The sequence below is a fragment of the Oncorhynchus masou genome, chromosome 28 (genome assembly GCF_036934945.1).
Source record: "Oncorhynchus masou masou isolate Uvic2021 chromosome 28, UVic_Omas_1.1, whole genome shotgun sequence".
NCBI lineage: Eukaryota > Metazoa > Chordata > Actinopteri > Salmoniformes > Salmonidae > Oncorhynchus > Oncorhynchus masou.
Genome location: NC_088239.1, coordinates 79,728,100 through 79,741,868, shown reverse-complemented (window position 1 = coordinate 79,741,868; position 13,769 = coordinate 79,728,100). Strand labels below are relative to the sequence as shown.

General features: G+C 44.0%; 1 protein-coding gene across 4 annotated transcripts in view; it reads right to left on the bottom strand.

The window, feature by feature from the left end:
* The window catches only part of pam (peptidylglycine alpha-amidating monooxygenase), a 140,735-nt gene that overhangs the window by 58,289 nt on the left and 68,677 nt on the right, over positions 1-13,769 (bottom strand). For all 4 annotated transcript variants that reach the window (XM_064943538.1, XM_064943540.1, XM_064943537.1 and 1 more), the window contains 3 exons: positions 8,639-8,742; positions 7,255-7,460; positions 6,540-6,602 (listed from right to left, as the gene is read on the bottom strand). In XM_064943538.1, coding sequence (XP_064799610.1) covers positions 6,540-6,602; positions 7,255-7,460; positions 8,639-8,742 — 373 coding nt within the window. The remainder of the gene's footprint in view (positions 1-6,539; positions 6,603-7,254; positions 7,461-8,638; positions 8,743-13,769) is intronic.

Sequence of the window (13,769 nt, the reverse complement as noted above, 5' to 3'; positions counted from 1 at the left end):
CAGGGATACGAATTGCTCGCTTCGCATCTTAAACAAATCTACCGTCAAACAGTATTTCAAGGGCACTCTTGATAAAGCTTCCTCACTTTCCACCTGTCTTGAGTTTATCTAACAGAGAGCAAAGTGAGTGCCACGGCACAACGCATCAGCCAGCAAACTCTCCTCTGCTCCCCAAACAGCTGGGGAGCAGAGGAGGTGGGTCATGCGTTGTCGTGGCTTGCGTTTTGGTAGCCATGGCAACCAGGTTAACCTATTTTTCATGGTGGAAATAAGCAAACGGAAGGGGGGGTGATTACCCACACGGCTCTAGAAAGGGGAGTGACTACCCACACCGCTCTAGAAAGGGGAGTGACTACCCACATGGCTCTGGAAGGGGGAGTGACTACCCACACCGCTCTGGAAGGGGGAGTGACTACCCACACCGCTCTGGAAGGGGGAGTGACTACACACACGGCTCTGGAAGGGGGAGTGACTACCCACACGGCTCTGGAAGGGGGAGTGACTACCCACACGGCTCTGGAAGGGGGAGTGATTATCCATACGGCTCTGGAAGGGGGAGTGATTATCCACACGGCTCTGGAAGGGGGAGTGACTACCCACACGGCTCTGGAAGGGGGAGTGACTACCCACACGGCTCTGGAAGGGGGAGTGACTATCCACACGGCTCTGGAAGGGGGAGTGACTATCCACACGGCTCTGGAAGGGGGAGTGATTATCCACACGGCTATGGAAGGGGGAGTGATTATCCACACGGCTCTGGAAGGGGGAGTGATTACCCACACGGCTCTGGAAGGGGGAGTGACTACCCACACGGCTCTGGAAGGGGGAGTGACTACCCACACGGCTCTGGAAGGGGGAGTGACTACCCACACGGCTCTGGAAGGGGGAGTGACTACCCACATGGCTCTGGAAGGGGGAGTGACTACCCACATGGCTCTGGAAGGGGAGTGACTACCCACACGGCTCTGGAAGGGGGAGTGACTACCCACACGGCTCTGGAAGGGGGAGTGACTACCCACACGGCTCTGGAAGGGGGGAGTGACTACCCACACGGCTCTGGAAGGGGGAGTGACTACCCACACGGCTCTGGAAGGGGGAGTGACTACCCACACGGCTCTGGAAGGGGGAGTGACTACCCACACGGCTCTGGAAGGGGGAGTGACTACCCACACGGCTCTGGAAGGGGGAGTGACTACCCACACGGCTCTGGAAGGGGGAGTGACTACCCACATGGCTCTGGAAGGGGGAGTGACTACCCACATGGCTCTGGAAGGGGGAGTGACTACCCACACGGCTCTGGAAGGGGGAGTGACTACCCACACGGCTCTGGAAGGGGGAGTGACTACCCACACGGCTCTGGAAGGGGGAGTGACTACCCACATGGCTCTGGAAGGGGGAGTGACTACCCACACGGCTCTGGAAGGGGGAGTGACTACCCACACGGCTCTGGAAGGGGGAGTGACTACCCACACGGCTATGTAGAACTACATTATTATTATTTGGCAGGTCAGGAGTTCCCATCAACTCGTACAGAAATGTCAAATCTGTTATGTCATGACTGTGTAGCATACTGTGATGTCATGACTAACATACTGTGTAGCGTACTGTGATGTCATGACTGTGTAGCATAATGTGATGTCATGACTGTGTAATATACTGTGTAGCATAATGTGTAACATGCTGTGACGTCATGACTGTGTAGCTTACTGTGATGTCATGACTGTGTAGAATCCTGTGATGTCATGACTGTGTAACATACTGTGTAGCATAATGTGATGTCATAACTGTATAGCATGACATCATCCAAGAACAGCTATGACAGCTAATAACAGATCTTTGCTTCTGTCATTTCCAAAAAGGATTCCAGATAAAAATACAGCACACTTATTGAAAACGATTCCCATAACTTGATCCCCCCTAATATCAACAAGGAACAGAGTAGATTAGGGTGACAGTTTTATGGACTTCCCAGAGCCGAATAGATTAGTCTGTTTGCACGCAGTCTGTTCAAACAGTACAACTTTCCCCCACATACGGAGCAGAGCAGAGCCCAGAAATTATACCCTACTGTAGCTATAGTCAAATCGTTATACAGTTTATGTAAAAATACTTAGAATATTGCATATAGCACCTCTTTGTATTGGCAAGGTCATATCTGAGCCACTGGCATTGTCTCTGTATTCAGTAATATATTCCAGTTGCCTGGGCTGTTGTTTCAATGGCTAGTGATGTTAGCATCACATAGAGAGGTGTGAGGGGTAGTTGTTGGGAAAAACAGCTTGCACAACAACTAGGCTTCAATTTTCCTTCTTTTTTTCTGTCAGTTTCTCCTTAGAAATGTGTGATAAAACAGCAGATTAAGACAACCAGACTTCATTTTAAGTATCTACGAGTCTTAGAAAAACTCTATATAAATCCCAAAGTACATTACTTCCGTTAGGGCCTCTCGGATCTCAAATGGCTTTCCAGTATATCCAAGACGTCTTAGATATATCCTGGCTACGTTTCTCACCCAAGTATCCACTCATCAGGAATGCTGAATGTACTAGTACACAGTATCAACTCATGTTTCAAAGCTGGCTTGGCTAATAGCTGCTCTGCTCTCTCTCTCTCACGAGCTCTTCAACTGGGGCTCGTAGCGTGACCTTGTGACCTTGTGTACAGCATGTCATCACTATGGGCCCGCTCTTGGGCAGGAAACGATGCGTTCTGCTGGACAGGAAGAAAGAAAGGAGCCATGTTGTCGCTAATGGAGACTGGAATCTCCCAGGACGGTGCCGAAGCAATCTGGCATCTTAAATACCCGACAAGCTGGCGATTGGCCACAACACAGCGCTCTGCGCTCGTTCAGTCACAACTCATTTAATAAGAGTATCAAGGCAAGGCAAGCCGGTTGCCCCCCCCCGCCAAGGAACTGGTAAAGCCGACACATGAGCCCCTTAATGATAATGGGACTGTCTGCCAGTCAACCGATGCCAATTTACAGCACGTTGCTCTGTGGTTTGATTGTCTGCTCTGCTCGTTTGGTCCCATGATAGATCGTTAGCTCTGATGACGCTCGACAGCTGAACAAAGAGCCTGATCTGACCATTTCAATAACAACATCATAACACATTATCAATATAGCCAAACAAAATATAGCTTTATCAATTGCTATAACCCTGTGATTTTAACCTGGCGTGATTATTGGAGATATCACTTGACAACACACTATCACTTTCGATCCTCACACTTGTCTATATGACTACTGGCGTACTTTGCCCTGACTGAAGCCTACATTTTATCTAACTGTTCAAAGATTCTCCTCTATTGTTTTGAAATTAGCACATTTTAATTCATGGTCTGAAAAAAAAATTGTTCAGAACCCCTGAATGTTAAACAGAATTTCTGCTGGGCTCACGGTGCCCTGAGGGATTTCCTGTAGTAGTCCTTGCTTTGGTAGATGAAGGACAAGCACCTCTGTGTGACTCCACAGCATTACACTTTCTTGCTTGCTTTGCTTTTCTGGATATGCTGATTCGTGAATATGCAATGTGTTCTGTATCCTGTTGTACCCCCCCCCCCCCATCGTGAAATGAAATCTCAGTAGGGAATGCCAGGAAAAAAAGAGCCCAGCATCATGAGACGTCTCCGCCTCCAATCAACACATGCGCATAGGAACGCTGCCCAAATGGTACCCTATTCCTTGTTTACTGCACTATATAAGGGAATAGGGTGCCATTTGGGACGCAATTATCAAATAGCAGCCCAGGTGTGAGATCAAAGCAAATCGCTTGGGCGCCCTCCCCTCTCCTCTTCTCCCCTCCCATCTTCTCATCTCCCCTCCCATCTTCTCATCTCCCCTCCCCTCTCCTCATCTCCCCTCCCCTCTCCTCATCTCCCCTCCCCTCTCCTCATCTCCCCTCCCCTCTTCTCATCTCCCCTCCCATCTTCTCATCTCATCTCCCCTCCCCTCTTCTCATCTCCCCTCCCATCTTCTCATCTCCCCTCCCCTCTTCTCCCCTCCCATCTTCTCATCTCCCCACACATCTTCTCATCTCCCCTCCCCTCTTCTCCCCTCCCATCTTCTCATCTCCCCACACATCTTGTCATCTCCCCTCTTCTCATCTCCCCTCACATCTTCTCATCTTCCCTCCCCTCTTCTCCCATCTTCTCATCTCCCCACTCCCATCTTCTCATCTCCTCTCCCCTCATCTCCCCTTCCCTCCCCCACTCCATTTTCTCATCTCCCCTCCCCTCATCTCCCCTTCTCTCCCCCATTCCTCCATCTCCTCATCATCTCCCCTCCCCTCTCCTCATCTCCGCTCCCCCCCCTCATCTTCCCCTTCATCCACCTATTCTACAGACAGGTTATGACACGTATTGGCTTCTTTACTCCACTTCTCCACTTCTTTCGCTCCCAGAAAGGTTAACAGCGACACGTGTGAACGCGCAAACCAAACACCGTGATCAAAATGGCCACATCGAACACAATCTAGATTTATGCAAATCTGCTGTGTTTAAATATTCCCCTGTGCTGTTGCCTTAGGAGCCGGGAGAGAGGAGATAGAACAATGGATTCAAAGGGAGTGAGCGAGCCACCGCTTCTAATAGCCTTGAACAAGGTGTGAGATGAGCTTAGCATTTCCATGGCAACGGGGGGCTTGGATGAGCCAATCCCCTGTCGTCGTCGGGTATAGTGCGCTCATAGCTACCTTCAACATTCTCACACCTACTGGCACACAACGACACAGTGGTTAGGGAGAGAACAGGAGAACTCTGACTCATCTCCTAGATCTACAGGACAGCAGAGAGCTAATGCTTTTGGAATGATAATGCCCTGGAACCAGACTCATTATACAGCACGGTCTCTGAGAGCTTAACAATTTTTTGCTTTCCCCGACTGATTCTTTTGCATAGCCACCCCCCTCACATTGTCACACGGGTCTCTTCGCAGTAACAATTCCTCATGTCACTGCATTGGTATCCTTTCCCTCATCGTCATCACTCTACCACAGACGGATTAGGACTTCCAGAGACATATTAGGACCGGATTAAGTCTTTCTTTCATTACAAACAGAAATTGAAAGGATCACTGCCACTACCGCACTTTAAAACCAAGGTGCATGAATTGATGAGCAAACCGAGGTAGAGAGGAGATTCATTAACACTTGGACGACAAATGGAATAAAATGGAAAAAAATCTTCTCTATTGCAAAAAAACATAGAACCAAGGCGTTTCGGCTTTTGGCCTTCTTCAGGGTTTTTACAGAAATAAGAAGGAATGAAGCTTTGAAACATTTCAAAATGGTCTCAGGGAACAATCACAAAGAATATGCAAATAAAAACATGTGATTGGTTGAAAGTTGCACTGACCAATGGAATATGAAAACACTAAAATAATAGGAAATTATATAATTTTGGTGTTGGTTCTACTTTTTGCAGTACAAACAGAGAGAAAATACAGCATAAATAGTTGTTGTGCTGTAGAAAACCATACTATTGCTGTAGAAAACGGCGGTGTTGCTGTAGAAAACAGTGGTATTGCTGTAGAAAACTATGGTATTGCTGTAGAAAACTATGGTATTGCTGTAGAAAACTATGGTATTGCTGTAGAAAACTATGTATTGCTGTAGAAAACGGGGGTATTGCTGTAGAAAACGGGTATTGCTGTAGAAAACAGGGGTATTGCTGTAGAAAACGGGGGTATTGCTGTAGAAAACGGGGGTATTGCTGTAGAAAACAGGGGTATTGCTGTAGAAAACAGGGGTATTGCTGTAGAAAACAGGGGTATTGCTGTAGAAACCTATGTATTGCTGTAGAAAACGGCGGTATTGCTGTAGAAAACGACTGTATTGCTGTAGAAAGCTGCGGTATTGCTGTAGAAAGCGGCGGTATTGCTGTAGAAAGCTGTGGTATTGCTGTAGAAAACCGTGGTATTGCTGTAGAAAACAGTGGTACTGCTGTAGAAAACCGTGGTATTGCTGTAGAAAGCGGCGGTATTGCTGTAGAAAACCATGGTATTGCTGTAGAAAACCGTAGTATTGCTGTAGAAAGCTGCGGTATTGCTGTAGAAAGCTGCGGTATTGCTGTAGAAAGCTGCGGTATTGCTGTAGAAAGCTGCGGTATTGCTGTAGAAAACGGGGGTATTGCTGTAGAAAACTATGGTATTGCTGTAGAAAACGGGGGTATTGCTGTAGAAAACGGGGGTATTGCTGTAGATAACTATGGTACTCTTGTAGAAAACGGGGGTATTGCTGTAGAAAACTATGGTATTGCTGTAGAAAACTATGGTATTGCTGTAGAAAACTATGGTATTGCTGTAGAAAGCTATGGTATTGCTGTAGAAACCGTCCTAGAAGAGAGTGCTTTGCTGTGTTATATGTGTCAGCTCTAAGAGAGGTCATCTAGAAAATACTGGCCCAAATGGAACACTATTCCCTTTATATTGCACTACTTGTCACTACAGCCCTGGTCAAAAGTAGAGCACTATAATGGGAATAGGGTGCCATTTGTCTCATTATGCAGTAAATTATTTCTTATTCTCCATGCTAACTCACCCTGATCCAGAACTTCCTCCTCCTCACGCTTGGGTTGCAGCAGCGCCGTGTCATCTTGATGCTCTTTGAAGGAAGAAGCACAGTTAAGTCTCCTCTCAAAATGCAACCAGAGCCACAATGGAGAGATCTTTTATAAGTACAACCTGGTTTCTGCTAAATCTGTTCAATGGTCGTTTCGAGTCATAATATTTTACCCAAACAAGTGGCAAGGCTGCATTTTTGGCTGAAAAACAAATTCCAGACTGTAGCCTTGAAAGGACAGTCTGACCCAAACAAACTAAGATATCTCAGTTTATATACAATTCTATTGGAATTTATATCTCAGTTTATATACAATACTGCTGGGATTTATATCTCAGTTTATATACAATACTGCTGGGATTTATATCTCAGTTTATATACAATACTATTGAATTTCTATCTCAGTTTATATACAATACTGCTGGGATTTATATCTCAGTTTATATACAATACTATTGGATTTATATCTCAGCTTATATACAATACTATTGGATTTATATCTCAGTTTATATACAATACTGTTGAGGTTTATATCTCAGTTTATATATAATACTGTTGAGGTTTATATCTCAGTTTAGATACAATACTGTTGGGGTTTACTGATCAAATAGCCAACGTTTCCACCAGTAAAATCAACATTTAACCTGTTGAGGAGCCATAGTCCTGTATTTGACGAGATAAAAGGTTTGACTACCTGGGGTAGATGGGGCTCCAGCAGAGTGCATCATGTTGTGCATCATCATCTCTGGAGGAACCGTGATGGGCACGTTGGCCTCGGGTGGAATGTTCTGGAACAGCTCCTTGGAGCCGTCCTCCATGCACTCCTGGAAGGGTGCTGCGTGTCTGCTCTCCATGTAGTACATCATGTAGAAGTTGCACATCTCGTCATCAGAGGTACCTCTGCGGAAGAAGGGCGTGTCAACGAGACAAAATGGAGGCGGAGTCAAGAGCCATTTTTTTCCCCAGTACATAAAATAGTACATATCATACAGTGGGAATGTTTGTTGTGATGTTGTGCCTCGTCAACAATCACCAAGGCTCAGAGGTTCACATGACTGAGGTTGACTGAAGTCAACGTGGAAAGGGGGGAACACACACTGAAAACAAAACACACCTGCTTGATTCAATCCCCCATAAGGCCACAACCACTCTGCATAGATGCTCTCCAGCATGGCAGTAATTTATTTTAATTTCTCATTTTAATTAGTGAGCTAAAACAATCAGCTTTACAAGGCGCATCTCTTCTTTATTTTTTTTCCCTCTTGGAAGCCATTTTAATCATGTCTCTGTCCGAGGAGGGGACAGGGCGCGCGGGGGCGAGAGGCTTCCTGAGAGATACGTCAATGCACACTCCGCCACTGCTGCCGTCGCACACTCCCGCTCTCTCTCCCTCGCCATGGCAACAGTAATGACGCAGCAGACACGCAACCGCACACAGACAGTCAACACACACACACACACACTCACACATAAGAGGGATCACTCAAACAGGAAATCATGAAAAATGCAGGTTCCCAGGAGACATGTGGGAACAGGCAGTCTCTCTGTGCTTGACGTTTCTTCCCTCCTCAGAGCACACATGCTCCCCCAGCCCCTGACAAACGTACATGGTACATCAGGCAGCCAGCGACCAGGGAGAGGAGACAGAGGAGAAGATATAGGAGTAGAGGAGAGGGGATAGATAGATGGATAGATGGATAGATAGATAGATAAAGGATAGAGCACTGACTCAGTGGGAAGCAGGCAGAAAGTCCCAGCTGCCTGTCACACAGTCCAGTGATGTATAGCCCAGAACCAAACACCATGCAAACACGACGGTGGCAGATTCAAGGAGACGGCTTTGAGGCGGGCAAACAAGGCCACTCAGGCAGCTCGCTCCCATGCAGCCTATACAGTACCGTGATACTCCTCTAACAACAAACCATTTACTCTACAGGGGGGATAAGAAAAATGGGTGTCGTTAAATTACTTTGGAGCTACAGCGTCTGAGTGGGAGGTACTTTAATTACAGGTAAGAGAAACATTGTTGATAAAAAAAACAAAGCTGTTAAATCAAGAAGGGGCGCAAGGGAATTCACCCAATATATGTTTTGGTGGTCCTTCCTTCCCCGGTGAAGACACATCGAGCAGCAAGTGTGTCTCCGTACTTCACGTTGATTCCCTTGGTGGCAGGATAGAATGCCTATGGTGTATAAATATGGGTTAGACAACAAATCAACAGGACGCTGCAAACCTAATTTCTTTAACAGTGTTGTGATTACCAGGTGCATCTTGTAACTTGGCACCCCACTTTTTTTTCTCATTTTTTTTCATCTAAGGTTTTATTAAGTTTTCCAAATCAACCAACACAACACATTCCACATTCACTGATGTGACAGGCTTAAAAAAACTTCTTTTTTTTGTAACTTTTTTTATTATTATTACATTTATTTGTATTTTTTATATATTATATTCTTTTATTCTTTTATATTATTATATATATTTTTATATATATATATATATATATATATATATATATATATATATATACACACATATTTCTAGCCTTCGCTGAGACGACAAGCAAATTATTAGTTTTTAGATTTTACACCTTACACAATGTATCTGCTCATTTCCCTAATCTCCCCATTTACTCTGTCCAATTTGAAATATAGTTGAGTAGTGGAGAGCAGAATCTACCAAACTTGGGCTGTCTCTTGTGGAGGTCATAAGTGAGCTTTTCAAGAGGGAGAAACTCAACAATCTCGTCAATCCATATTTTAAATGTAGGAGAGGTATTAGAGGCCCACAATAGAATAATACATTTCTTAGCAAAGTATGTAATAGTCATAAGCACATTTTCTCTGTCAGAATCAAGAACAAAGTCCTGCTGGGCATTAAGAAGATAGATACACGGGGTCATATCAAACTGTACATCTAGTATTTTCTGTGCAGCAGTATGTATAGAGGTACATCTTTTACAGTTAGGAGACATGTCTGTTTTCATTATATGGAGTCTCAAAGAAGTGTAATAAAATTTGTACAAAAATTTGTAATTAGATTCTTTCATTTTTACATTAGTAGAGGAGCAGTATACCCTGTCGCAAACCTCCGTCCATAACTCATCATAATCTGGGAAAAGGACCTAGGTCTGACTATTTTCAAAGGAGTAAAGGAGGAGCCTCCTTTCTCAGAAAGGAGTCTATAGATATAAGATATTTTGCCTTTAATGGATTGTGCTGTGACAAGAACGGTTTCAACTTCATTCAACTGAGTTCTAAACCTCCTCTTGGAAGTAAATGAGGAAATGACATGTCTAATTTGAAGATATATTTTTTTTTAAATAGGATTTTGGCACATTGAATTCACTGCAGAGCTCTTGAAAGGATTTCAGTGTAGTGGTTTTCTGATGAAATAGGTCTGAAAAGGTCCTGATTCCTAGAGTATGCCAAAGATTAAAGTTGGCATCCCTCAGGGCTTTTGGCAAGTCTGGGTTGCCTACTATAGGCGAGTGAGAACATATTTGGGAGGAAATGCCCAGGTATTTCTTACAGTCCCTCCACACTAGTAGAGTGCTGTAAATCACAAAGGTTTTGTTGTTGCCCACTGTTGCCCACTTCACTAAAGTTATTAATGAATATAATTGAGCTTAGGGGCAATGAACCACAGGATTGGGCTTCTATCTGAATCCACATTGACTCTTGTCTGTTTGTGATCCATGTTAGCATGTTGCGGATTTGGGCAGACCAGTAGTACATTTGAAGGGAGGGAAGGGCAAGACCACCCTTAGATTCAGGTTTCGATAGAGTGGAGAACTTGATCCTAGGTTTTTTATTGCCCCATATAGATTTGGTGATGCTTTGGTTAGTTGTTTTGAAAAAGGAAACTGGGAGATGGCATGGGAGCATCTGAAATAAATAGTTAGGATGTTAATACGGATGACATACGGATGACATTAATTCTTCCGGCTAGGCTAATTGGGAGGGAGATCCAGGTTTGGAGATCATTCTTGATTCGATCCAGGAGTGGGAGATAATTTTCCTTGAAAAAGCTATTCACATCTGGTGTTATGAAGATCCCAAGGTATTGAAACCCCTGTGTCTTCCATTGGAAAGGACATAGTGTCTTCATAGAGCTGGTGAGTGTAATATTGAGAGGGCAGACAGTGGATTTGTTAAAATTGATCTTATAACCTGAAAACTTGCCATACTGAGCAATTGTGTCTAAAATGAGAGGGAGGGATTTCTCAGGGTTGGATATACAGAGCAAGACATCATCCGCGTAAAGCGAAATCTTGTGCTGCAGGCCGCCTGCAGAGACACCCATAATACTTGGATTGCAACTTATCAACTCTGCCAGAGGCTCCGCCCCCAACAAGTAGAGCAGGGGGGACAGCGAGCACCCTTGTCTTCTGACCGGTTCCAGTGGGAATCTGTCAGAGTTCAGTCCGTTAGTAGTCACCATGGCATTTGGATGAGAGTATAGTGATTTGATCCATTTAATAAAAATTGGACCCACATTGAACTTTTCTAAGACTGAAAACAGAAAGCTCCACTCCATCCTGTCAACTCCTTCTCAGCATCCAGTGAAGCCAGCAGGACAGGGGTCTTCTGTGCGTTTACTTGATCAATAAAATTAAAAAGACGGCAAATATTATCAGAATAGTATCTGTCACTAATAAATCCAGTTTGGTCCGCTTTTATTATTTTGGGAAGAAGAGTGTTTAGTCTTTTGGCGAGCAATTTGGTAATTATTTTGTAGTCGAAATCCAACAAGCTTATGGGCCTGAAGGACGAGCAGGATAGAGGGTCCTTGTCTTTTTTGAGCAACACTGTAATGCGAGCTGTGTGCATTGAGTCTGGGAGAACTCCGTTTTAGCAAAAATCCTCCAGCATTGGCATGAAGATAGGGCTGAGCTGGGACCAAAAAGCTTTGTAGAACTCTCTGGGGAATCCATCTGGGCTTGGAGACTTATTAGGTGGCATGGAGGTAATTGCCTCCAGGATCTCCTCAGGAGTGAAGAGAGAGTTGAGATCTTCTTGGTCGATCTCTGATAGTTTAGGTAGCGAGATTCCCTCCAGGAAAGAGTGGAGTTTTGCCTCCGTGTGTTTTCTCTCAGAGGTATATAGTTTGCTGTAAATCATGAAAAGTTAAGTTGATCTTTTTTTGGGTCATATGTGACCTTGTCCTCTGCTGTTTGGATAGCCGTGATTGTACGCTCTGCCGGCTCATTTTTTTAATTGGTAAGCAAGCAATCTACTGGGCCTATTGCTATACTCATGGTATTTCTGTTTAGTAAAGAAAACTTTTTTTTAATCTCCCGAGTATAGTCCAAATTCAGTTTGGCTTTGGCTGCTTTAGGTTGACTCCAGGAGGTGCTGTCTGGGGATTGTTTATGTATTTTTACACAGAATTCAAGCTCCCTCTCGAGATCTAGCCTGTGAGCTTCCATTGCTTTTTTCTTAGAGGAAGCATATGCAATTAGATGACCTCTTAGTGTGGCTTTAGCAGCGTCCCACATTGTGGCGGAGAAACAGGAGAATCTTTGTTGTCTTGTGTGTAGTTGTCTATCCACGTAGTTAACAATGTATGGGAACGCTTCGTTTGATAACATGGAGGTGTTGAATATCCAACTCTTTGACCTCGGGATGTTTTTGTAGAGGTCAAAGCGGAGGTGGACAAAGGCGTGATCTGAAAGTGCTAAGGGTCCGATTGTACACGTGGCTGAATTTACGAAAGGGTACAATTAAAATCTCCGGCCAGTAACCCCACTTTTAAGAAAAAGGTTTTGGTATACCTACTGGAGAGCTCCTCTTTGTCTACACCCATTCAGCAAAGGTTCACACCCTCTTAAGCCTTAGCCACAGCCATCTCTTTAAGGATTCAATTGTGAGGCCATGTGCTAAACAGATGGAGTAGTGTAGTAAACAACCGACTGAAGTCTGGTTTATACTACGTCTATTGACATGTCTGGAGACAGTTGTCTTACTGATGACATCATGAACATTTTATTGTCATCCGACATCAAAATTGTTGTTGTCGTTATGAAAAAGTCTTAACAACAAAAATGACAGGGTGCATGACATCTGCAGCCTGGTCGTCCAAAATAGCATAACTGGTGTATTTAAAACACCAATAAACCCATCCGTTTAAAAATGAATTTACTATATGTCAATCTAGCAAACCAGGCAACTAAAAGCAACTTTCTAAACCATGTTTTGGTTTGTATCTAGCTTGTAAGCTAGTTAATGTTAAGTTAGCTGGCTAGCCAGTTCAAATAATGACCACATCATATAGCTGACATACGTCTTCAGCTAATTTGCATTCATTATTATAGGAAAATAAACTCAAAACAAGAGAATTCTTTACAAGTTAATGGCGAGCTAATTACAGAAAATAGCTTACGATTGTGAGTGTGATGAAATAAAAACAGGGCATTCTACCTGAGAACTTTTGAACTTGGACACGGTCTCATTGGCCAAACGTTATATCCTATAAGTTATACACAGTTGAAGTCGGGAAGTTTACATACACCTTAGCCAAATATATTTAAACTCGAGTTTATCACAATTCCTGACATTTAATCTTAGTAAAAATTCCCTGTCTTAGGTCTGTTAGGATCACCACTTTATTTTAAGAATATGAAATGTCAGAATAATAGTAGAGGGAATGATTTATTTCAGCTTTTATTTCTTTCTTCACATTCCCAGTGGGTCAGAAGTTTACATACAGTCAATTAGTATACGGCAGCATTGCCTTTAAATTGTTTAACTTGGGTCTTACATTTCAGGTAGCCTTCCACAAGGTTCCCACAATAAGTTGGATGAATTTTGGCCCATTCCTCGTAAGAAAGCTGGTGTAACTGAGTCAGGTTTGTAGGCCTCCTTGCTTGCACACGCCTTTTCAGTTCTGCCCACAAATGTTCTATAGGATTGAGGTCAGGGCTTTGTAATGGCCACTCCAATACCTTGACTTTGTTGTCCTTAAGCCATTTTGCCACAACTTTGGAAGTATGCTTGGGGTCATTGTCCATTTGGAAGACCCATTTGCGAACAAGCTTAAACTTCCTGACTGTTGCTTCAATATATCCACATAATTTTCCGACCTCATGATGCCATCTATTTTGTGAAGTGCACCAGTCCCTTCTGCAGCAAAGCACCCTCACAACATGATGCTGCCACCCCCGTGCTTCACGGTTGGGATGGTGTTCTTCGGCTTGCAAGCCGAAGA